The sequence below is a fragment of the Camelus dromedarius genome, chromosome 19 (assembly GCF_036321535.1).
Source record: "Camelus dromedarius isolate mCamDro1 chromosome 19, mCamDro1.pat, whole genome shotgun sequence".
Taxonomy (NCBI): domain Eukaryota; kingdom Metazoa; phylum Chordata; class Mammalia; order Artiodactyla; family Camelidae; genus Camelus; species Camelus dromedarius.
The window spans coordinates 22,762,102-22,786,442 of NC_087454.1; the positions used below are offsets into that span (position 1 = coordinate 22,762,102).

At 46.7% G+C, this 24,341-nt stretch overlaps 1 protein-coding gene across 1 annotated transcript; it reads left to right on the forward strand.

Annotated features, from left to right (window-relative positions):
* Positions 1–111: 111 nt before the first annotated feature.
* DEF6 (DEF6 guanine nucleotide exchange factor) lies at positions 112–19,640 on the forward strand. Its single transcript, XM_031434879.2, has 11 exons — positions 112–242; positions 9,883–10,023; positions 10,632–10,817; positions 12,441–12,677; positions 12,765–12,911; positions 15,668–15,776; positions 15,968–16,266; positions 17,353–17,519; positions 17,632–17,830; positions 18,767–18,857; positions 19,055–19,640. Exons 1-11 carry the CDS (start codon positions 147–149, stop codon positions 19,276–19,278), a joined length of 1,896 nt encoding a protein of 631 aa, XP_031290739.2. The 5' UTR covers positions 112–146; the 3' UTR covers positions 19,279–19,640.
* The last annotated feature ends 4,701 nt before the right edge of the window (positions 19,641–24,341 follow it).

Below are 24,341 nucleotides of genomic sequence, written 5' to 3' on the forward strand. Positions count from 1 at the left end.
GTTCCTGCCTGCGTGGGGAGCCCGAGTGAGCAGGCAGGTGGAGCTCTCGCTCTGCCATGGCCCTTCTGCGGTCTCTGCAGCCGTTTGCATTTCCTGAAACCGGATCTTGGTGTCAGAGCCGCCCAGGCTGGGCGGGCGCCTCAGCCATGGCCCTGCGCAAGGAGCTGCTTAAGTCCATCTGGTACGCTTTCACCGCACTGGACGTGGAGAAGAGCGGCAAGGTCTCCAAGTCCCAGCTCAAGGTGAGGGGCACGCGGGGCGTAAGGGAGGCCGGCAGACACACCTCATGAACCCCTGCCGCCTGGGAGCTAGGCACGAACACTGCTCCTCCCAGGGCACCCAGCTGTCCAGAGGCCCAGGAGGGGTGGGGGGCCAGTACTGGGTAACGGGCAACGTTACCTGGTGGATGCTGCTGCTCACTGTCCAGAGGTCTCAGTGAGTATGTGCAGAGCCATCAGCCAGAACCCTTGCCCACAACTGTCGGGAAAGTAGAGGTGGCATTACAGGGTTCTGAGGGCCACGGGCCAAGCTAATCCCAGACTCCATGTGATGAGCACACGTCTCCCCAGATCAAGCTTGGGCATGCACCCTACTCCTTCCTGCTGCTTCCTCCTGGCTTTGAAGAAAGACTACAGTTAGCTAGTACTTGTCAGTCACTTCCTCTCGGAGCTGAGAGAGAGTGTTCAAGAGCCTCTAGCAGTCCCAAACCAGGCCGGCCGGGTCACCCTTAGCAGGAGGGCAGCTCCTCTGAGCCCTGCCTCCCAGGTGGGACAGAGCTGGCAAGGGGCAAGGACTGAAGACCCCATAATACTGCTGCCCAGCTCACCATCCTCCTCACCCCTACACCAGGTTGGGAAACTTACATTAGGCCTTCAGACCTCAAGTAGTGAAGGGGTAGAATCTGAGCCCAGGAAGAGCCCCATCAGTAATTGCCCTAAGTTCATTAGTTGGTCCTAGATAATCCCTAGAAGGCGGAAAAGTTTCTCTCCTTCTTTTCTCCCATGCTGGGTTAGTGCTGCCTTTACCCTAGTTCGTGGCAAGAAGCAAGGCTCTAGGCCACTGGAGCCAGGGAACAGTAGGAGACAGGAGTAGGGTAGGCCTCAGCCCTCTCCCACCTTCTTTAAGGGTTCATTCATTCACTCTACAAATATTTATTGAGCACAACCAGGTGCCTGCCCTAAGGCTAGGCCATAGGTTGCTGATGTCTCCCCAGACCAAGCTAGGAGGAAATCTAGGAGAGATGAATGAGACAGGATAGGCATTGTGCCCCACCCCCATTCCAACCCCTTACTTTGCTGAACTTGGACACAAAGAATGTCCCAAACTGGTCCTATCCCATAATCTATCCCTTAGCCAGACCTGTGAGCATCCAATAAATGATTCCTGACTCCTCCAAGGAGGAGAGTCCACTAACATTCCATCATCTGGGAGAGTCTCCCAACAGGCAGATTCTTCCTTACATTCTACTTAAACCATTTTATTACAGTTATGTAATAAAATGAGGTCTTCAGTATAGATAAAAGTAGATTATCCAAAACCCATCCTTGCTGAAACTCCATACCTCCCACTCTGCCCTTTTAATATCTTTCAGGAACAACCCCAATCTCTGTAGTTTTTTGTCTCTAAGACTCTGTTTTCTACATCTCGTTTACCTGAGGACCCTACGACCTCTCCAGGCTCTGTATGCCCTTATATATGGAGGGTACAGCACTCAGGGTGGTTCCCCTTTTCCTGGTCCCATCAGTCAGTAAAGCTTAGTTTGAGCCTCTGTCTTGGCCTCTAACTGGGCTGTTGCCCGTTCACCAACCGCACAGGTTGCATCCTTGGACCATCTGCTGTCTTTGTACCATATCACAGCTCAAATTGAGCCAACTGCCAGCAGCCTTAGATTTCTCCTTCACTTGACAGAAAACTCGTCTACCTGGTCTAGGAATCTGAGCTAGCAGTGGGAGTCTAGCAGTAGGCCAGGCGGCAGGTGGGGCAGAAATGGGAGGGCTCATGTCATAGGAGAGAAGGATTTCTCCCCCAAGTCTGTAGTGGTGGATACTGGAATGGGAGGAAGTAGTGATAGTGCTGGGGGTGGGGATACCGGAAAGGCAAAAGAGCAATAGAGAAGTGGTCAGAAGTCAGAAGAAGAAGCTGATGAGAGATAGACCAGCAGGGCACACTCCCCTGAGCTGAAAGTCTTGGTGAGAAAGAGAAAGATCCTGGGGTTAGCCTGTACTCACTAAAACTGTCCCTGTCCTTGGGGCCTTCAGCTGGGAAGAGGCAGGAGACCTGCACCAGCCCAAAGCAAACTATGTCTGTTTGTGACAGTTACCACTTCTCCCCTGATGTGTTGGTAAGAAGGCTGCCACTGGCTGTCTTGGGCAAAACCTTGTTGAGGCTGGAAGGAGGAGAAAGAAGAGCAAGTCCTCTGAGAAGTACCCCAAGAAGTCAGGATTGTTTTCTCTGAAGAAGAGGAGGTTCAGGGGAGACATCAGATGAATTTTCCTCTCTGATCTTGTAGAAAGTACTATAGCTTTTGTTCCTTTGATTTTAGAAAAATAGGTCACTTCTGTCCAGGATGGATTTAGGTTAAACATAAAACTTCTCAGGAGTTGAGTGAAGACTGTGAGTTTTTGCAGAGTCACGAGAAACCTCTCTCTAAAGAACTTTAGGAGTGAGTCCCCGATCCTGACAGAGGGCTTCAGGGAGGGGAACTTTTAAAATAATGGATTTCCTCAGGGAGCAGCTTTGGCTTTAGGCCTCACTGGCGATCAACTGAGATTTTTGACTTCCTCACTCCCTGACTGCCAGGCCTGGAGTGAGGAGCCTGAGATTGACATGTGGTTGGAGCAATGTGTCTCGGTTCCATGAGGATCTTAGGAGGCCTACCACTTCCCCTTGACTGGCAGGAGCAGGGGGAAGGCAGGGAAAGTGAACTGGGGCCTTCCCTACTTGGCTCTTTAAGGTCTCGCAGGCTCCTGAGCCTCTAACTGGCATTCAGGGCAGTCCTGGGGCCCAGGGAGGGTCTCTTGCCCACTGAGAGTCTCTGAGCTTCGGTTCTGCCTCCTCTGGAGAGGGACAACCTTCTCCTTGGTTGAACCATATCAAACTGCTATTCTAGTAGGTCAAACAATCAGATGTTAGCAACCTAGTATGTTTATTTGTACATAGAAAAAAAAATCTAAAAGACTCAGCAAACTGTTTTTGTTTTGTTTTGTTTTAAGTAGAGGTACTGGGGATTGAACCCAGGACCTTGTGCATGCATCATGCTCTCTACCACTGAGCTATGCCCACCTCGCCTTTAGCAAACTGTTAACAGCTATCACCCTAGTCCAGGTATCTGATGGCTGGGGTCATCAGCTTTGCCCTGATCCCTACTTGCTGCTGATCTCCTCAGGCTCAAATGGGGAGGAGGAGAGGATGATTCAGTGATGTGCAGAGCACATAATTCAGAGCCATACCTATATTGCTGCCTAGCAAGGTGGCCTTAGGCAAGTCACTGCCCTTTTCTGAACCTCTGGTTTCTCATCTGTAAAGCTTAAGAGTTGACCTGGGCTATCCAGCTAGCCTAGGAAAATAAATTTTAACAAAATACATCAAGTGGGTGAAATTGATACTTGATGCAGCCTCTCCTCTCCCTTTTGTGAGCCTCTGTCTTTTCTTTGATGCCCACACCCAACCCCTCCAGGCCCTTCTTGCTCTCTGCAGGCACATAGCTAATCCAGAGATTCCCACCTTTTAAAATTCCTGGTGCTCCTCCCTCATGATAGTTTTGCTTTAGTACCTGCTGGTTGAGAAAAATACGTTCAGTAACTCCTAAAAAGGATCTATATACTTTGAAAGAATCACTTAGCACCTAAGCACATTTAAAGACTATAGACCATCTAGGAGAGAGAGATTAGTCAGTCATTCTCTGCAGTTATTGCTTGGTGTTTTCATGGATTCCCAAACCCTCTGTATCTGCATCTATTCCCAAAGTCTGAGAACTACAAAACCATGGGTCTTAGCACCCATCCCATCCCTGTGCTTGAGTTTTTAGGGAACTCCCAAGCCCCCAGGGGAGAACCACTCCCCCACATGCCTCCAGAGGAAATGGCAAATAAATGACGCCTCTCAAAGGTCAAAGACTGCCAACCCAGAGGTCAGAGGCTGCTTGGGTGGGTGGGGGAGACTAGGAGTCCTCTTTGGGGGAGCCCAAATAGCAGCCTGTGAAAACTACAGACATCTGGACCCCACCCCTGGAAACTCTGAGTCAGTAGGCCCCAGGGTATTTCAGTTTCAACCAGCTCCCCAGGTGATTCTGATGTTTAATCTGAGCCAGTGTAGCATAGAGATCAAGAGTAGGGCTTTAGAGTCAGACCTTGAACAGGAAAACAGTTCACCTCTCTAAGCCTTGATTTCCTCATCTGTAAAAGGAGGATAATGAGAGTCCCTGCCTCCAGGGCTGAGGATTGACTGAAATCAGCAGGTTTGCTCCTGCGCATGCTGGCCCAAGCCCCTGTTTCCTTTCCAGCGTGACCCTTCTCTGGACACACCCTCTCCTCACCCCCAGCCCCCACTCACACCCAGGCACAGGAAGCTTGGCAATCTCAGGTCGGATGAGCTCTCTGGGGAGAGACCCTGAGCCCTGCCTGGAGGCTTTAATTCCTCTTTATCCTGACACTTGATGGCTTACAGGGATCAGAGCCTCTACCCAGGCTCCTCAGATTCCACTGGCAAAAGGTACACGTGAGGAAGGTCCGAAGGACAAGGTAGGCCTGTGAACCAAGACAAGGGACTGCTCAGATAACTGTGTGCTGCTGGGTATCAGGTTCTATCCTGCAGTGGAAGGGGATTTATAAATTATCTCCTTGAACTTCATTTTTAAAGGTTTGAAAACTGAGGTCCAGCGAGGCTGATTTGCTTAGGGGGAACCAGTTCCTGTCCGTCTGACTTGCAGTTTTCCTACTTCTCCCCTTGAAACACTTAAGTTCATTCAACAGATATTTATTTTTGTTTTTGTTTTTTCTTTTGTTTTTAATGGAGGTACTGGGGATTGAACCCGGGACCTCATGCATGCTAAGCATGTGCTCTACCACTGAGCTATGCCCATTCTCCCAACAGATATTTATTTAATATGCCAGACCCAGTAATACAGCAGTGAATAAAACAGACAAAAATCCCTACCCTTGTGAGGCTGACATTCTAGTCAGAGAACACAGATGATAAAATAAGTAAAAATGCATGATGTGATGGAAGATGATACATGACATGGAGGAAAATAAAGCAGAAGTGGGGATAGGAAGTGTGGGGAGGGGTAGAGGGGGTGGGATTACAGATTTAAATACAGTGGTCAGAGAAGCCCTCCCTGAGAAGGTGACATCTAAATAAAGGAGGAGAAGGCATGAGCCATGCCACGACCTGGGAGAAGAATGTTCTAGGTTGAAGGAATAGCCAGTGCAAAGGCCCTGAGGCAAGAGGAATATCAAGAGGACCAGAGTGTCTGGAGAGAAGTGAGCAAAAGGGATGCAATCAGAGAAGTTATAGAGTGAAATCTCTGGAAGGACTCGAGAGTTTACCACAAGAGCACTGGGAAACCACTGGAGTTTTAAGTTAGACTTGAGGAATCAGTCACAAACACTCAGCATGTGAGGGATGTTGTACTGAGCTCTGGAGTCCGGGTTGAGACTAGAGTCCTTGCTGCCCTCAAGGAATGTAGAACACCCAGAAATGCTCACACAAGCAGGGAAGAAGAAGAATGTTATTACAGAGCAACTTAATAACGGGGTACATTAATAACAGTGGTTAATGGCACCCTTTTTTTTATCTCTATAGTTTAAAATTTTTTTGTAAAAACAATATATGCTCCTGGTGCAGAAGAATATAATTTCAAAGAAGTTGTAATTTATTATAGAAGTAAAACATGTTTTACTGGTTAAAAAAATTCAAAAACAAAAATAGTGTTAAAGAAGGTGAAAGTTCCTCCCCTCCCTGTGGAGAGTTTGTGGGGTGTCAGCTGTTAACAATTTACTGAGTCTTCTAGATTTTTTTTTCTATGTACAAATGAACATATTAGGTTGAACTATGTGAAATTGCTGACATTTGGTGGTTTTGACCTCCTAGAAAAGCAGTTTGATATGGTTCAACCTAATCTTTGCACACATATTATTTTACAAATATTTCATTCTACAGCATGTTTTTTTCACCTGTCAGTATAGTACACCAATGTTTCCATCTCTGTTCATACAAATATAACAATAACAGTAGCTCAGAACTTTTATTAAGAAATTTATACCATGGTGCTATGTACCAGGTGCTGTGCTAAACTCTTCATTCTAAAAAACCCTGTGGAGAAGACCCCTTATTTTCCTCACAGAGGAGGTGACTAAGGTCTTGGGGAAGTTAAATCACTTGAGCACACATGTAGCAGAAATAAAATCTTTCAACTACTCACAGTGTACCTGTCCCCTATCAAAGGAGCCTCAGGCTAGCTCCAATTCCTCATATTCTAACAACGCTTCAGTGAACATTCTTGTACAGGTAGCTCTGTTCCCTTGAACATCTACAGGTTGGATGATTAGAAATGCTGGGGTCATGCCCAATTTTAAGTTTGATAGATTCTTGCCCTCCAGAAAGACTACCAGTTCACACCTCAACAGTAGGGCATTTGAGCCCCCATTTCTCGACACCCTCCTCAGTACCCTATAGTATCAGACTTTTTGTCAATTTGTCAGGTGAAAAACTGCACTTTCTATACAAGAAGAGACCTAGCATTTTTTCTGTGCAGACCTAACTCTGGCACTCTCTCTTTATATTTATCATCTCACTCCATTCTCACGGCCCATCTGCATGGTGGGCATTATCCCCTGTTTTACTGACAATGAAACTAATTCTTGGGAGGGAGAGTATAGCTCAGCGGTAAAGTGCTTGCCTAGCCACGAGGTCCTGGGCTCGATCTGCAGTACTGCCATTAAAATAAGTAAATAAATAAATAAACCTAGTTACTGCCTCCCACCAAAAAAAAATTTTTTTAAATTAAAAAATAGTAACTGAGGCTCAGAGGGTGAAGGAATTTATTCAAGGCCTCATAACTAGAAGTTGAAGGTCCCTGGCCTTCCATGTTCCCCCTTCACTGGAGTGTAGCCATGTGACTGGGCTATGAAGGAAGCTTTCTCAAAGAGGTCTTGAGGAGGCTTGAAGGAAGATAAAGACATGGGTAATTTGAAAAGAGGCCAGGAGACAGCAAGTGGAAATATGTGAAACTCTTAGAATAACAGCTCTTTAGAAGTGGGAATTTCTCTTGTGTTGGTCACCCTGGATTTTATGTGCTAGACATTGAGCACCTCTTAGAGAGGGGTATCCTATGACCATGATATATTAGTCATGTCTTTTCTGGATATAAGTGGTAGAAACCAAACTCAAAATAACTTAAGGGAGATGTTATTTATTGACTCACATAACCAAACTCCATGCATGGTATTGACTTCAGGCATGACTAGATCCAGGTCCTCCAATTATGACTCTCTTTGTACCTTGACTCTGCTTTTCACTCATGGCTTTATTCTTAAGCAGGCACTTCCCATATATGGACAAAATATCACCTGAATCTACCATCTAACAGTTTAACACTCCCATGGAAACAGTATACCTCTTCTCCTCCAGAGGTAGCAAAAAATCTCAGGGCTGATTCTTATTGGCCCAGATTTGGTCATGTGCATGCTTGAACCAAACACCAGGACTCCAATGTGCCCACCCCTGCAGCCAGGTTGGGTAGGGGTGCAAATGGCCAATACCATAGATACTGAAAATGGGGGAGAGGTACTTCTCAAAGGAAAATCAGGGCTCCATTACCAAAATAAGGGAGGGTGCAGAGTTCATCAGGAAGAAACTTTACATGTCCTTTAGAACAAGAGAAGGCAAAACCAAAGATGGCACATGGGATAACTCGAAGGTAATGGGAGAAGGCTTGGGGTGGGGGTTAGCGATAGCTGACCAGAGGGAAGTGAGGGAAAAGAGAAACACTGACCTCCTTGCTGAGCCCCCAACTTCCCACTTTGCTGAGTTGAACCTGAGGCCCTGGAGAACATTGGGGAGAAGTTTCAAACCTTTGTCCCCCTCCTCTCACAAAAGAGAATAAGGAAATGGAGACTTGGTATACATGCCATCTCTGAGATGTCAGCTTCTGCCTCAGAAGAGCTGATTCCAAGGTTAACTGCCAGTGGTGGAAGCAGCCTTAAATACTGCATTTATTAATGGACTTTGGTATGCTGAAGAGGACATAGGTGCTGTGAGACATAAAGGTGAACAGAGATCTTGTCTACAGAGCTCACTATCTAGTTGGGGAATGAAGCTAAGGGTCAATAATAATAATAGGGAGGCAGCCTTCAGAGTCAGGAATACCTGGTTCCAACCTCAGGTCTGCCACTTACTCTTACTTAACCTCTCCAAGCCTCAGTGTCTTCATGTGAAGAACGGGGATAATAATGTCTGTAGGTCACGATTGTGGAGATTAGATATGGGTTATGGAAAGCACATGATGACAATTTTTAATCATTCACCCCGTCTGTAGTGAGTGCTGTAACAATTACCCCAAGGCAATTTTATTTGTTCCTGATCTCCTTGTTCAACTTTCAACTCTTTGTTCTAATATCATAGGTTTGTTAACCAACTCCTGTTTCCCCTCCATACCATCATGGCTGCCATCCCTTTTAGGCCTTGTCCTCCACATCCCACAGACCATTTTTCATGACCTTTCTTTGAGTCCTTTCCAGCCCCCTTCCATCTTTAGAAGGGCAGTGACTGAAACTGCACTCACCCTTCCTGGAACAGAAACACTGGACTCTAGGCACATGCCTGACACTGAGTCTTTGATGGTAGATGCTGGGCTTCTGCCCTGGGGTAATGGACCATCTTCCTGAAGACAGCCCAGCATCATAGGAAGCACCTGAGCTTTGGGATCTGCAGGGCTGAATTTGAATCCCAGGCTCTTGCTCACTATGGGTCCTTGGGCAAGTTACTGAGTCCCTTGAGCTTCAACGTCCTTGTCTGCAGAAACAAGACACACCTGCCTAATGAAGCGGTGAAGAGCATGGCTTTCTGGGTTTAAATCCCAGCTCTGCCAGCTCTGTGCCCTTGAGTGAGTTACTTAATGTCTCAGAGCCTAGGGGATTTTTTCATCTGTGCAGTGAGGTTATTAACAGTTGTTACAGGGTTAAGTGAATTATATGTAAATTGTTTAGCTCAGTGCTTAGTGCATAGTAAGTGTGTAAGTTTTCAGTTTTTGGTTTTTATTGAGGTATAATTGACATTAATTTCACGTGTACAATGTAATAATTCTATATTTGTATATATTATGGAATGATCACCACAATAAGTCTAGTTAACATCCATCACCTTACATAGTTACAAAATTTTTTTCCTGTGATGAGAACTTTTAAGGTCTATTCCTTTAGCTACTTTCAAATATGCAACACAGTACATTATACCCCCATGACTCATTTTATAACTGGAAGTTTATACCTTTTGATCACCTTCCCCCATTTTGTCCCCTTCCATACCTCTTACAACCACCACTCTGTTCTCTGTATCTGTGAGCCCCCTTTTCTTCCCTTGTTTTTAATTCCACATATGAGTGAGATCATATGGTTTTTGTCTTTCTCTGTTAGACCTATTTCACTTAGCATAATGCCCTCAAGTTCCATCCATGTTGTCACAAATGGCAGGATTTCATTCATTTTGTATGACAGAGTAATATTCCATTGTATATAAATGCATACATTTTAGTTATGATTGAACTGAATAATCTGTGCAGAAGACTTAGCCAGGTTAGGGGTGGAGACAAGCAGGGAGGCAGGAGCTGTCTTTCGGCCCAGTTTTGGTTGGGCTTCAGGAAGGCAAATTACCACTCTGTCTCAGGTGCTGTCCCACAACCTGTACACAGTCCTGAACATCCCTCACGACCCCGTGGCCCTGGAGGAGCACTTCCGAGACGATGATGATGGCCCTGTGTCCAGCCAGGGATACATGCCCTACCTCAACAAGTACATCCTGGACAAGGTGGAGTCCCTCTAACCTCTCCCTACTTCCCAACCTGGCCAGCACCCCAACACATTGCCATCCCAACTCCTCCCGCTATGGCCCCCCAATACTGTCTCCTCTGTCCACCCCTCTCTCTTGTCTCCATCCTTTACATCCCAGCCACGTGTCCTCTCCTTGCTCCCCTTAACACACCCTCAGTCTCCCTCATCTCTGTCTTAGCCTTTGCCTTTCCCAGGACCTTCCACCCTATCCCCGCCTAGGCCCGCCTCCAGCTTCCCCCCGATGCGGTACCCCCTGCTCCTCCCAGTTGTCGCTGTCTTCTCAGGTTCTTCTTGATGGTCCACTCCCCACTGTGCTTCCCCATCTTTCTCCCCTGGGCTGAGGGACTAGAGTTTCTCTGTTAGCAGGGGTCTTGGGTGGGTGTGGATGTGTTGGGGTGGAGGTGGGGTAGGGTGGTTGGAACCAACTGTTACCTGTAGGCAACTCAGGGATTCCTCAAGTAGAGCCTCACCTGACAGGGTGGGGAGCAGGGGAATAAATGACCCTAAGAAACTAGCTGTAGCCTAGTTTGGTGGTAGGGCGGGGACAGGGCAGCCTTCTCAGCTGACTTGCAGGCCTGGTGGCAGGCGGAGGAGGGGGCTTTCGTTAAGGAGCACTTTGATGAGCTGTGCTGGACCCTGACGGCCAAGAAGAACTATCGGGTGGATAGCAATGGGAACAGCATGCTCTCCAATCAGGATGCCTTCCGCCTCTGGTGCCTCTTCAACTTCCTTTCTGAGGACAAGTACCCTCTGATCATGGTTCCTGATGAGGTGAGTGATTCAGGGACTGAATCACTTGGGGCCAGGCCTCAGCAAAACCATGAACGAGACCAAATTACCTTGTGTACTTTCCCACATCCCCTTTCTTCATCTCCCCCTGCCAGTACCTGTTCACACCCAGCTATCTCCAGATACTTAGAACTGCCTATATCAGAGCAATTATACCTCCTCCAAAGAGGTATAATTTCAGCACTCTGCTAGCCCTCCCAGTAGGAAAATGATCTGCAAATTCTATTTACAGAGAGGTGTAAATGCCTGATATATTACTGGGCATTTAAAAATGAAAACATTTAAAATCAAATGGCAGGATTCTAGACACTATGGCAGTCTGAGAAGGATGCTATATTAGGGGAATGGAGACCTCCCTGGGACATCTCTCCAGTTACTCCTGGTGGGCAACCAAGCCTGGGCCTGGTTCCAGATTTTCCCTTCCTACTCCCACATATGGGAGAGCCAGGGCAGACTCAGCTCAGGGCCCCAGAGAGGGCATCCTGGGAATAGAAGCCTAGAATTCAGCCCCTACGTCCTCTACTCATGGGTGAAGCCAGAGCAGATCCCCGCCCCCCCGTCTCCAGTCAGCCTGCACCCTCCCTCTGTTTGCCCCCTTCCCCTGTTCATTCAGCCCTCTCCTGCCCCTTTAACCCTCATGGTGGCTGTGAAGACTCTAGGGTGAATTTAGGTCTTTAGAGTAGGGTACACGCGAGAGAGGTCCGCTGTATTTACAAGAAATCCTGGCATGTCATCCATCTGCGCTCAGATTCATGTCCTTGCTTCCGTTTGTGGGAAGAGTTAGAGGAGCCACCTGAGTACTGAACTGGTGTGCCCCACCCACTCCTGGCTGAGACCCAGGAACCCCCAGACTGAAAGTCCTGGAGAGAGTTTCCCAAGAAGGGGCAGTAGAGGGACTTGTGTCTATCAGACACTTGGTTAAGCGCCTCTGTCAGACCCCTGCCAGTCAGGGCAAGGTGGCCTCTCAGAGGCCAGAAAGCTGCTTGCTGCTGTGATCAACACACAGTGTGAACAAACTGCAGCAGGATGTACCCCAACCACCACTTCCTGTTCCTCTGTGACCGGTTTCCTGTCCCCGCCCTGCTTACTCCCACCTCCAGTCTCTTTGCCCTCCCACAGGGGAAGGATCCCCAGGGTTAGGGCTTGGGACTTGGAATAAGGACTCAAATGGGATGCAGATCTGAGTGGAGTTCTGGCTACCGCCAACTTGCTGTATGATTCAGGACAAGTCTCCCTTTGAGCCTCAGTTTTATCTTCTGCAAAATGAGGATATTGGATGAGAGGGCCATTGTACCCTCTCTGACATTTGCTAAGATTTGTTGCCCCTTCCTGGCCTTTAGCTCCCACCTCACCCTGCTTTTAATTTGAGGCAGGAAGGAGTGGGACTGGAGGTTGGGGAGGAGACACCTGAATTGAGGCTGGGGCTCTGGGATCCCCTCCCAAATCTCTACCCAAGTGTCCACCGGCATTTAGGCCTCTGGCCACCCCCCAACCCAACCGCTAGTCACCTCTGCCAAGGCTCTAGGAGCCTGATGGGAGTGCCCCCTGGTGTTGGGACTGGCACCCCTGCCTGCTGCAGCCACTAGGTCTTCCCTCCCCATCCAGGTTGAATACCTGCTGAAGAAGGTACTCAGCAGCATGAGCTTGGAGGTGGGCTTGGGTGAGCTGGAGGAGCTGCTGGCCCAGGAGGCCCAGGCAGCCCAGACCACTGGCGGGCTCAGCGTCTGGCAGTTCCTGGAGCTCTTCAACTCAGGTCGCTGTCTGCGAGGTGTGGGGCGGGACACCCTCAGCATGGCCATCCACGAGGTCTACCAGGAGCTCATTCAAGATGTCCTGAAGCAGGTCAGGCCATGTTGGGAACCAGGGGAGGACCCCCAGGAGAGGCAAAGGAGGGGACAGTGATGCCTCTGACTTTGCTCTGGCTGGCAGGGCTACCTGTGGAAACGAGGGCACCTGAGGAGGAACTGGGCAGAACGCTGGTTCCAGCTGCAGCCCAGCTGCCTATGCTATTTTGGGAGTGAAGACTGCAAGGAGAAAAGGGGTACCATCCCACTGGATGCACAGTGCTGCGTGGAGGTGAGGGGAACAGGTGAAGGGGTTGAGCCCCTCTCAAGGCCCAGAAGGTCTCCAGTGTAGAGTGAAGGCAAGGGGGTCTGGAGGAGGGCAAGCGGGAAAAGCCACAGTGACAAATTTCTGCTTAGATGAGTATAACCGAAATTGTTCAAGTTGACCCTTGAACAACATGGGTTGGAACTTTGTGGGTCCACGTATACGCAGATTTTTTCAATAAATACATACAGGAGTACTACACTATCTGCAGCTGGTTGAATCTGCAGATGTGGAACCAGGATACTGAGGGCTGACTTTAAAATTATATGTGGATTTTCAACTGGGAAGAGTTTTGGCACCCCTAACCCCTGTGTTGTTTAAGGGTCAGTTGCACGCCTGGGTGTCTCAAGGCCATTCTCAGCCATGTCAGTTGTCACGCTTTTTTTTTAATTTTAGAAAAGTAACAGTTTATTTTTTTTCTTCCAGTTTTATTGAGATATAATTGACATACAGCACTATATAAGTTTAAGGTGTACAGCATAATGATTCAACCTACATACATTATAAAGTGATTAGCACAATAAGTTTACATCCAAAAGTGAACATTCATCAGCTCAGATAGGTAAAAAGTTAAATAGAAAAAATGTTTTTCTTGTGATGAGAAATCTTAGGATTTACTCTCTTAACACCTTTCATACATAACATACAGCAGTGTTAATTACATTTATCATGTGTAACAGTACATTCCTAGTACTTTTATCTTATATTTGGACGTTTCTACCTTTATACTACCTTCATCCAATTTCCCCTTCTCCACCCTCCAGCTCCCCCACCTCTGATAACCACAAATTGGATCTTTTTCTATAAATTTATTTTTGAAGTATAATTGACCTATAATACTCTGTTAGTTCCTGTTACACAACATGATGATTCTATATTTCTGTATATTTCAAACTGATCACCATGATAGGTCTAGTTATGATATGTTACCAAGCAAAGACAACTGTGTAACCATAGTTATTGACTATATTCCCCACACTGTACATTTCATACTGGTGACCCACTTATTTTGCAACTGGAAGTCTGTATATCTTAATCTTCCTCACCTATTTCTTTCCTCTCCCTAGCCCCCTACCCTCTAGCAAACAATGGTTTGTTCTCTGTATCTACAACTCTGTTTATGTTTTGTTTGTTCATTTGTTTTGTTTTTTTAGATTCCATATGTGAACACTTTATAAAAACTCAAACTGCAAATCAAATACTAAAGTTGTTGGTGAATAATGTGGATTTTGCTAAAAATTTCAGAAGAGATGATTTATGTCACACTACCCTACAAAGCTTTCTAAAAATCCTCTTTAAAGTTATTTCTCCTTCACCTAAATTCCATTCCCTTTGGCAACTCTGTACTTCCATGTTCTTTCTCCACACCCCTCTTCTCTCCCTTCCCATCCCTTCTCTTCTCTTGGCTCTGCCCATTATTTCAGAGGCTTAAAATAACAATTTTTAAAGTTTAAGTAAAAATATATATGTAACATGAAATTTGCCATTTTAACCATTTTAAGTGTCACAATTCAGTAGCATTAAGTACCTTCATGTGTAACCATCACCATTATTTATTTCCAAAACTTTTTTTTATCATCCCAAACAGAAACTCTGTACCCAGTAAGCAATAACTCATCCTCCCTTCCTCCCAGCCCCTGGTATCCTCTATTCTGCTTTCTGTCTCCATAAATTTGCCTATTCTAGGTGCCTCATATAAGTTGAATCATACAATATTTGTCCTTCTCTGCTGGCTTCTTTCACTTAGCATAATGTTTTCAAGCATGTTGTGGTATGAATCAGGACTTCAGTCCTTTTAATGACTGAATAATATTCCATTGTAAGGATTTACCATATTTTGTTTATCTATTCATTTTTCTGTTTAACTTTTTTGAGGGACAGCCAATCTGTTTTTTATAGTGGCTGTACCATCTTACATTCTCAACAGTACTGTATGAAATTTCCAATTTCTCCACATCCTCACCAACACTTGGTATTTTACATTTAAAAACATTATTATTATAGCCATCCTAGGCTCTGTCCATTTTTGTCACATAAGGAAACAGGTGTCATTGTGGAAAGAGCACATATCTAGGCAGAAATCCAGTTCCATTTCTAACAGGCAGTATGAATTGGGCACGCTCCTGGACCTCTTAAAGCCTCAGTTTCTTTCTCTGTAAAATGGAGCTAATAATCCCTGCCTGGAACAGACTCTAGAACACATGAAGCTCAGTAGCTATTATTTTCCACTAGACTGTAAGCTTAGGAAAGGCAGGGATTTTTTTCTGTTAGGCACACCTCAGTATCCCAAATGCCGAGAGCAAGGAGTGGTGCTCAGTGGACATTACAAAATATCTGTGGAATGAATGAGTGGAGAACTTTCTCAACAGACAGGGCTATGTGCAAATGAGTGGTCTCAATAGTGAGGACCCTGTCACTGGAGATATTCAAGCATGATCTGCACAGACACTGAGTGGCTGCTATGTGCTAGGCTCCATGGAGAGACACCAAGAGGACATCAGCCCCACCTTCAGAGAGCAAAAGCTACACGAGTTGTGGGGATACAATTATCCCCATAATTAACCTCCAAATCAGGTTGCACAGGCACCTGGCAGAGCGGGAGGGGTGCCCAGGGAAGATGGTCAGCCAGGAGGGGTAGGGGCTTGAGCTGGAGTACCCCTGGGACAGGTGTGGCCCTGACCCCAGTGAAGCCAGCCTGTCTGGGGCCGCCTGCCCTCTGCCAGGTGCTGCCGGACCGAGAGGGGAAGCGCTGCATGTTCTGCGTGAAGACGGCCTCCCGCACGTACGAGATGAGCGCCTCAGACACGCGCCAGCGCCAGGAGTGGACAGCTGGTGAGTGCTGGCTGGGTGGCCTGGATCTGGAAGGGCCTCGGTCTGTGAAAAGGTGGTGATGCACTGTGCCCAGCGGGAGGCTGGAGACGGGACTCCTAAGCAACTCCTAAGGCCCCTTTCGGCGGTAGGCCACATCGAGGCTCCCCTGTCCCAGGCTAGCTCCGGCTGACCCCCTCCCGCTCCCCCCGCAGCCATCCAGACGGCGATCCGGCTGCAGGCCGAGGGGAAGACGTCGCTGCACAAAGACCTGAAGCAGAAGCGACGGGAGCAGCGGGAGCAGCGGGAGCGGCGCCGGGCGGCCAAGGAGGAGGAGATGCTGCGGCTGCAGCAGCTACAGGAGGAGAAGGAGCGAAAGCTGCAGGAGCTGGAGCTGCTGCAGGAGGCACAGCGGCAGGCCGAGCGCCTGCTGCAGGAGGAGGAGGAGCGGCGCCGAAGCCAGCACCGCGAGTTGCAACAGGCACTCGAGGGCCAGTTGCGCGAGGCGGAGCAGGTGGGGCGGCACCCGGGGTGAAGGCGGTGGGCTGAGGGCTAAGGTGAGGCCGGGGCTGGATGCAGAGCACGGGCGAGGGGGCGGGGCCGGGGCCACGGGCGGAGCCACACACCGACGAATGGATGTGGAGAGATGCGAGGGAGGCGAGGCTTGGAAAGAAGGACTTTGGGGACAGAGCCTGTGGGCTTCAAAGATGGACGTGGAACCGGACTGTGCCAGGGACGGGACCTATGGGATAAGGAACCTGGCCGAGGGATGGCTTGAGAGGAGAGATGGTGTGGGGAGGGGCCTGAGTCTATGAACTGGGGGTCCCGGAGCTGAGTGCTAGGTATAGAATGAGGCCTGGTTCGGGGACCTTGACTGGGAACGGGGGTTGGACAGAGGAGCATGATTGGGAATGAGTTTGACCCAAGGCTGGACTAGATTGGACTAGACTTGATCTGAGTTTATAATGAAACCAGTTTGAGGAATGCAGGATGGAAGGAAGGCCGGACGAATGTGGAGGCGGACTAGGTGTGTAAAGGCAATTAGATTTAGGGTTTAAGAGATCTAGATCTGGAATCAGAGACACTGGGGATTCAATCCCAGCTCTGCCTCTTAGGAACCCTGTGATCTCAGGCAAGTATCCTAGCCTTTCTATGACTCAGTTACCTGTGACATGTTGATGCCAATATAACTTTGCTTATAGAAATATGGAGAGGATCAAACAAGGAAACACTTTGAGTTACAAATGTTAAAACAATTATAATTATAGTCACTCCCTTCCTAGCACTAGCCTTAATTATAATTATAATTATAATGCATTCTATTATAATATATAATAGTAACTATTAAGGCCAATGCCAGGAAAGGGATGACTTGAGCCCCTTTCCCCCGTGCAGCATGTAGTTCACTGATCACTATGTGACCTAATCAGGCTTTCAAAAGGGGATCAGATAAAGAAACCCTTACATGAAAGAACTTCCCAGACCCTCACCTGGAGATAACTAGTTAGGATGACCTAACAAATCCCTGGAGAAAGGGCGGCATACCTGCTGCCTCCCTCCCCCATGCCCCCGTTGACCTGGCTCTGCATCCCCCGAGCAGGCCCGGGCTTCCATGCAGGCTGAGATGGAGCTGAAGAAGGAGGAGGCTGCCCGGCAGCAGCAGCGCATCAAGGAGCTGGAGGAGATGCAGCTGAGGCTTCAGGAGGCCCTGCATTTGGAGGTGAAAGCTCGGCGGGATGAGGAGGCTGTGCGCCTAGCACAGACCAGGTAGGACTGAGGGACGCCTTCTGGTTCTCCTCCCTGACACCCCCACCCTTCCGCTTGCTGAGCACCTGCCAGGTGCCATGGCTCTGGAGGTGACACAGTGCACACACGGCAGACTGCTGGAGGAGGAGGAGGAGAAGCTGAAGCAGCTAATGCAGCTGAAGGAAGAACAGGAGCGTTACATCGAGCGGGCGCAGCAGGAGAAGCAAGAGCTGCAGCAGGAGATGGCACTGCAGAGCCGCTCCCTGCAGCAGGCCCAGCAGCAGCTGGAGGAGGTGCGGCAGAACCGGCAGAGGGCTGATGAGGACGTGGAGGTGAGGCCTGAGGTGGGATAGGATGGAGGCTGGCAGGTTGAACATGTCAAAGCACAGACTCTGGAACCTTCCCTCAAACCCTGGCTCTATCATTGCCTGGCTGTGTGACCTAGCACAAATTGCCTAACCTCTCTAAGTTTCCAGTCCCTCATCCAGGAAAGGGGATTGAAAATAACAATGTTGTGAAGATTAAACAAGATAACACATGCTATTTAGTATACAGCAAGCACTGAAGAAACACTAGCTGCCATTTTGTCGTTGTTATTAACCTGGGCAAAATTTTTCCTCCTATTCTTCCAGCCCTACTTTGCTATCCCTGTACTTTGGCTCTACTCCTTGGAGCCTGAATTTCCATGGAAGAGGGCTTTTTTTTTTTTTTAACTCTTGCTGTTTTGTTTTTATTAATATTGATTATTTTGCTTTGTTGGCATACATGGTCATGGTAAAAAATTCGAACACAGAAATATGGATCATAGAAAGGGAAAGTTTCTCTATGATTCCCCACTCCCCAACCACTGCTAATGGCTGGATGAACACTGGAGCAGAGGTTTTTGCATTAGGTGCTGGAGAGGTGGTGTGATACAGTGGTTTAGAGCTCCATGTGTGCCCCTGGGCAAGTTACTTCACCTCTTTTGAACTTGTTTGCTGTTAACTTTTACTCGGGAAGTTAAATGAGTTATTAGCCCATCTGAGCTGCTTAATAAGTGGAAACTATAATTATGATTATTTTTGACCCTTTGAGGGTCTTTGAATCCCTTGAAATTGGATGCCAACTCTGTTCCTATACATAACTCTTTATGAACATACATGTGTTTTTCTGGGGAGATGAACAGTAGACTTTGTCAGATTCAAAGGGGCCTGTGAACCTGAAAAGGTCAAGACACCCTGTCTTGGATGGTGGCTCTGGCCCACTCCTCACTCATCCTGCCCCCACAGGCTGCCCAGCGGAAGCTGCGCCAGGCCAGTACCAATGTGAAACACTGGAATGTCCAGATGAACCGGCTCATGCATCCAATCAAACCTGGAGGTGAGAAGGGTTAGACCCTGGAGCTTGCCCTGGACTGGGCAAGGGAGGGAGGAAGGGATACCTCCAGATCTACAGAACCAGCACAGGACTGAAGGTCAAGGGGTTCTCCTCTCCCCCAAGGACAGAGGCAAGGCCACTCAACTTCTCCCCTTTGCTTGCACCTTGCTCCTTATTCATATCTGCCTTTCCTCTGTCAGACAAGCGTCCCACCACCAGCAGCTCCTTCACAGGCTTCCAGCCCCCTCTACTTGCCCGCCGTGACTCCTCCCTAAAGCGCCTGACCCGCTGGGGATCCCGCAGCGACAGAACCCCCTCACCCAGCAGCAGTGAGCAGCAGAAGTCCCTCAATGGTGGGGATGAGGCTCCCATCTCGGCTTCCACCGCTCAGGAAGAAAAACTGGACCCAGCACCAGAAAATTAACCTCTGCTAGCCTCTCTTCCCCCTGACCTCATGCCTACTAGGACCTGGCCACAGCTGGCCTGTGAGTAACACCAGCCCCTGCAGAAGGAGCTGAAATCCTGGTGCCAAGGGCCCATGCCCTCTGACCATGAAATAGTCCAAGATGGAAACTGGTTCATTTTTGCACCAGCCCCAGGCCCCAGACCACTGAGGCTGTCTGGGATGTTTGTCCTTAAGAACTTGATCCAGTGCCTTAACCCAAGGGCCCTACGCCCTGGGCTGGGAAAGAGAGTAAACAAGCAAGCCAGGGGCCATCTGTCCCTAGATTGCTTCCAAGTTGTGGAGGCACATTTCTAAATAAAAACTGCTCTTGGTATAAATTATTGACCAGGTCTGTTGTCTATTTCTCCTGTCATTGTCTCTCTTCCTCCCTCAAGTCCAGTTATAGGTCCCAGAAGGAATAAGATATAATGCAGTGGCTAGAAAAGTACATTTTGTCACTTACCAACTGGGTAACCTTGGTCAAGTTTCTTCACCTCTCTCTGCTTCAGTTCCCACATTGGTAAAATAGGGATAATAGTACCTACTTTATAGGGTTGTTGTGGGGAGTAAGTGCTTGGCACATGAGCAAGCACTATTGTTGGTATCACCCAAAAGTGTTTATTGAGCATATATTCTATGCCCTGCAATTTAATTCTCATGGCAACCCTGAGAGGTGGGTATTATTATTCTCATTTTATATCTGGGGAAATTCAGGCTCAGAGAGGTCAAGTAACTTGCCCAAAACCTTCCAAACTTGCTTCTCTTCCCATAATGTCTGACTTACCTATCTTGTTACCTAAGACAGAGATCTGGGAATCAAGGATGACTTACTCCCTCCCTCTCATCCCCCTCATGCAAAACCCATCATTCAATCCAGTAGATTCTCTCTCCTTCATACCCTCGTATCTATCCCTCTGTCTCCATCCCCATGGCTAATGACATGGCTAGGGCCTTTGACTCCTTCTCCATCTTGCCCCATATCTAATCAGTCTCCAAGTCCAATTGATTGGATTATCTTGGTCACTCTCAAATCTACTCCTTTGGGGCCATATCTCATGGCCACTGCCTTACTCTGGCCCTCGTCACCTCCCAACTGGATTACAGCCGAAATCAGGTCTCCTTGCTAACCCTTCTCCTAACAGCTGCCTGTAGGCTTTCTAAAATGCAGATCTCTCCCTGACTCTTTCCACTTTCCAGTCTCTCAGTGGTACCCAGGACAGTCAAGTTCACATTCCCATATGTGGCATACAAGGCCCTTGACAATCTGGCCCAGGAGAGCCTCCTATATCTCTGCTTTATAGATTTACTAGCAGCTCCTTCCTTTTCCTCCCTTTGGATCTGCACACTGGCTGTTCTTTCCACCTCCCTTCACAAAACAGCCTCCATAACCAGATGTTCGAGTTCCTTGAGGGCAAGGACATATTTTTGTCAACTTATGTCCCCAGTGGCTAGCACCATGCTTGGCTTTTAGTAGGCATGAAACAAATATTTGTTGAATGAATTCATGAATGAATAAATTCTAAAATGAGTGACTGGGTATCACACAACTAAGTGATGAAGTAGCCAAGATTCTAACTCAAATACATTCATTCAACAAATTATTTGTTAAGCTTTTATTATATGCCAGGTATTGGATTAGGTGTTGACTATGGCACAGAACAAAACAGATGGAGTCCTTGTCCTCCTAGGGCTTATATGCTATCTGATATCCAAGTTCATGTCTTTTGCAAATACACCAAACTCCATTGCAAGGAACTTCATTACAGTCCATTTAAAGTGTCATGGAACAAAGCTACCAGTATAACACAATGCACATCTCAGGGATGGGAAGTGAGGTTCAAATTCTATATGTGGTAGGAAGTCAGAAAAAAGGAAGTGTTAGGTAGGAGCTGGGAATCAAGACGGCCCTTAAAATTTTCAAAAAGAGAGTAGGGAATGTGAGAAAAACATTAAGACCAGTGGTCCTCTAATTGGAGTCGGGGTATCTCTAGGGTATGAGGAGTTTTAAGAAAATCGATTCACAGATCCTTAACTTCCAAGTGTTCTCTTTACCATAACTGCTTTCTTCCTTCACAGTTTCACCTTCTCTACTTTTAGTCGCAAGGTTCACCACTCACCAACACCGTATCTTTTGGAGTGGACTACCAAGAGGGGTCAAATTCCTGGAACATTAAACAAAGCAACAATTTGAAATGCTGGTGTAGGACTGTGGGAGATGAGAAAGGGAAAGCCTCAAAAGCCAGACAACAAATTCCCTTTGTTTTCAAGTCAGCAGGTTTCCAAATCTTTGCTTTCAAAATCTGGAAGGATTTAATTGCATTGTCAGCTGAAAAAAAATCATTAACACAATTTAATAATAGATCTCTGTGATTTTTCATGGCAAATAACAGAGTCAGATGCCATTGCGATATCAAAACTCTCTCAATTCTCATCTACTTATTTATGTGAACAAGGTTTCTCAGCTTAGAAATGAAAAACTAGGACTACAATTGACGTTGAAAGTAGTCTCATTCTAGCCATGAGTAATACTTAACTACGAACATATGAACTACCTGGGGGAGAAGTAGCCTATTTCATTAAGAAATACTTCCAATGTATTTTGGGGGGTTATGTTTAATACTTATAAAAATCATAATATTTATGTTGTTTTGCTCACTTGGGTATTGCTAATACTTATAATGGCCACTCAAACCAGAAGAAAATTTGTAATTTCAACTTACATACATATTTTGGTTGCAGAGATGTAGGATACGGTGATCAATAAAAGAGCATAAGCATAAAAGCATAAAAACATGTTACAATAAGATTAGATTTTTGACTAACACAACACTATAAATTAATTATATTTCAATTTAAAAAAGATTAGATTTTTGAGGGCAAAGTGGAATAGAAACACAAGTACAAGGAGAAAAAGAGACAATGTAAAATTTTTGATTGCTGAAGAAGAGCTTATTCGTGTATTTTTAAGATGGATGATGGTAAGCATCAAAAATCACTATGAGGTTTGAGCCTTATTCAATACATTTAAAAGGGTAATATAGTAGTTCTGTATTAAAATGTTAATGTTTATAAAATAGCAGAAATTACATCCATCCTCTGCAACCATTAAGTTTTAAACTAATGATGAAAAATATTAGACGTCACCTTAAAAATGTGCAAGGAGCTACATTAGTTCTTATATTCTTTTAGGAGTAGAGGGACAAACATTTTGAAGACTATTATGACTAGAAAGGTGAATGAGGCCTGTTTAGAGACATTCATGGAAGCTAAGTAGAGTTTAGACTTGAGGCAACCAACACCTAAACCTCAGTTTCCTCACCTATAAATGGGGTCCATTCCAAGATTTTGAATGTTCTGTGATGGGACACAGGAGGCATTGCTGGTTGTGGTGTGAAATAGTGAAAGGAAAGGCCACCCTGAATCCACATTGGGACTGGCAGGAGATGCTTTCATTCCTGAAGGACATTATTAGAGGGCAGGAGAAGATAGTTTGCAGTCTTTTACTTCCGGGGTTAGAAAATAACTCCTTTGTCCTTTCCAACATTCTGGACAAAGGAGAGTGTATCCAATCTCTGATGCCCTGAGAGATACCCATAAACCTGAGGGCCACGTGGAAAGGGCAGCCACTGTGGCCCCAGGTCACCCCTCTGAGGGTTGGCGAGGTGGGGCAACTGGCTAGAGTGCAAGAGGCTTTTGCAAACTGCTGCCAGAGTATGAAAGGTGCCTATTCCTCAAGCCCAGTGTCCTTTGGTCCACCTAGGCCAAAGAGGTGCCAGCTGAAAGTTGCCTCTCTGGCCCCTGCTGTAGGTGAGATGGGGAGGGAGGGGCATGCTGAGAAGGCTGATTTCAGGAGGCTAAGGAGGACTCTACCTGCTGGCTGGAGCTTGAAATGGCTATCGGGGAGGTAGAATCTAATTCAAAGCAGGTCTAGCCTAACTCCACACTGTCAGTATTGTTCAGTTACACTGTAATTGGGCATCAGAGCAGGTTTTGGTAGTTGAGATCTCTGGCTAGTCTGAAAAGCGTTGTAGAGGCTTGGCAGAGAACAAATTTCCTCACTTTGAGCTGAGCCTGTGGGCAAATCTAGTCAAAATGAAGATTTGGGGAGGCTGTATTAGTCTGAGTTTTTGAGTCACATTAACAGAAATTAACTGATTTAAGTAAAAAAAAAAAAAGGAATATATATATATATGTATACCCCTTTTAATGTAAAAATGAAATATATGCGTATACATATCCTTTTTAACATAAAAATGAAATGAGGCAAAAAATATCATGTCTTAAGAGTGCTCCCAGAATTTCTTTTAGGGAAGGAACAGCCTTTATTAGGGGAAATTAGCCTCTCAGGGGGAGAAAGTGAAATCTTCAGGGCATGAGTGTTAGCAGGAACCCAGCAATGCAGAGATATGGTTAAGATGTCTCTGCCTGGAAAGCCATAAGAATTTGTTTGTTCTCTGGAGATGCTGAAATAGAGGAAAGAAAAGGTGGGCAGGGAGGAGAGGTAGTAATTTGGGAAAAGGCCAGGCCTTAAGGGGTGAAGACTCAGTGAGAAAACCTCAAGGTTGGGGTGGGGGGGGGCAGGCATGGAAAGAACTTTAAAAGAATGTCTGATTTGTGAATTTAAACTATTTGCAATGCATGATGTGACACTAGCCCAGGGCCCAGAGCATCATAACATCTATATCCATGAATGTTTTGTGTGGGAAGAGGTATGGGCAGTCCTCCGGAAGGGCTGTTTCATCTCTACATTTCTGAACTGTGTGACTCCAACAGCATGGCAGAGGCTGGAGCTCTTGAGGCAGAGAGATTCAGAACATAAATCCCCCAGGAATTTGCAGAAATCTTAGGGAAGGCTTTGATTTCTACAATCCATTCTTACTTCAATCTCAGTAGTTCTACTATCCAGATATCTAAGAGTGTAGCCTGAGAGAGGGGAGGATAATCTCTATTTTAAAGATGGTGGAGAGGAGGGAGTTACCCATTGATCATATATACCTTTGAGTCAAGTTTTATTCATTGCCAGATGACAAACGCAACTTTTT

Bases quoted from the DNA above. Each gene is read 5' to 3' on its own strand.
- DEF6 (XM_031434879.2), top strand. From the start codon at position 147: ATGGCCCTGCGCAAGGAGCTGCTTAAGTCCATCTGGTACGCTTTCACC. The intron at 15,777-15,967 runs GTGAGTGCTGGC...CTCCCCCCGCAG, and splicing joins GCGCCAGGAGTGGACAGCTG to CCATCCAGACGGCGATCCGG. The intron at 17,831-18,766 runs GTGAGGCCTGAG...CTGCCCCCACAG, and splicing joins GGGCTGATGAGGACGTGGAG to GCTGCCCAGCGGAAGCTGCG.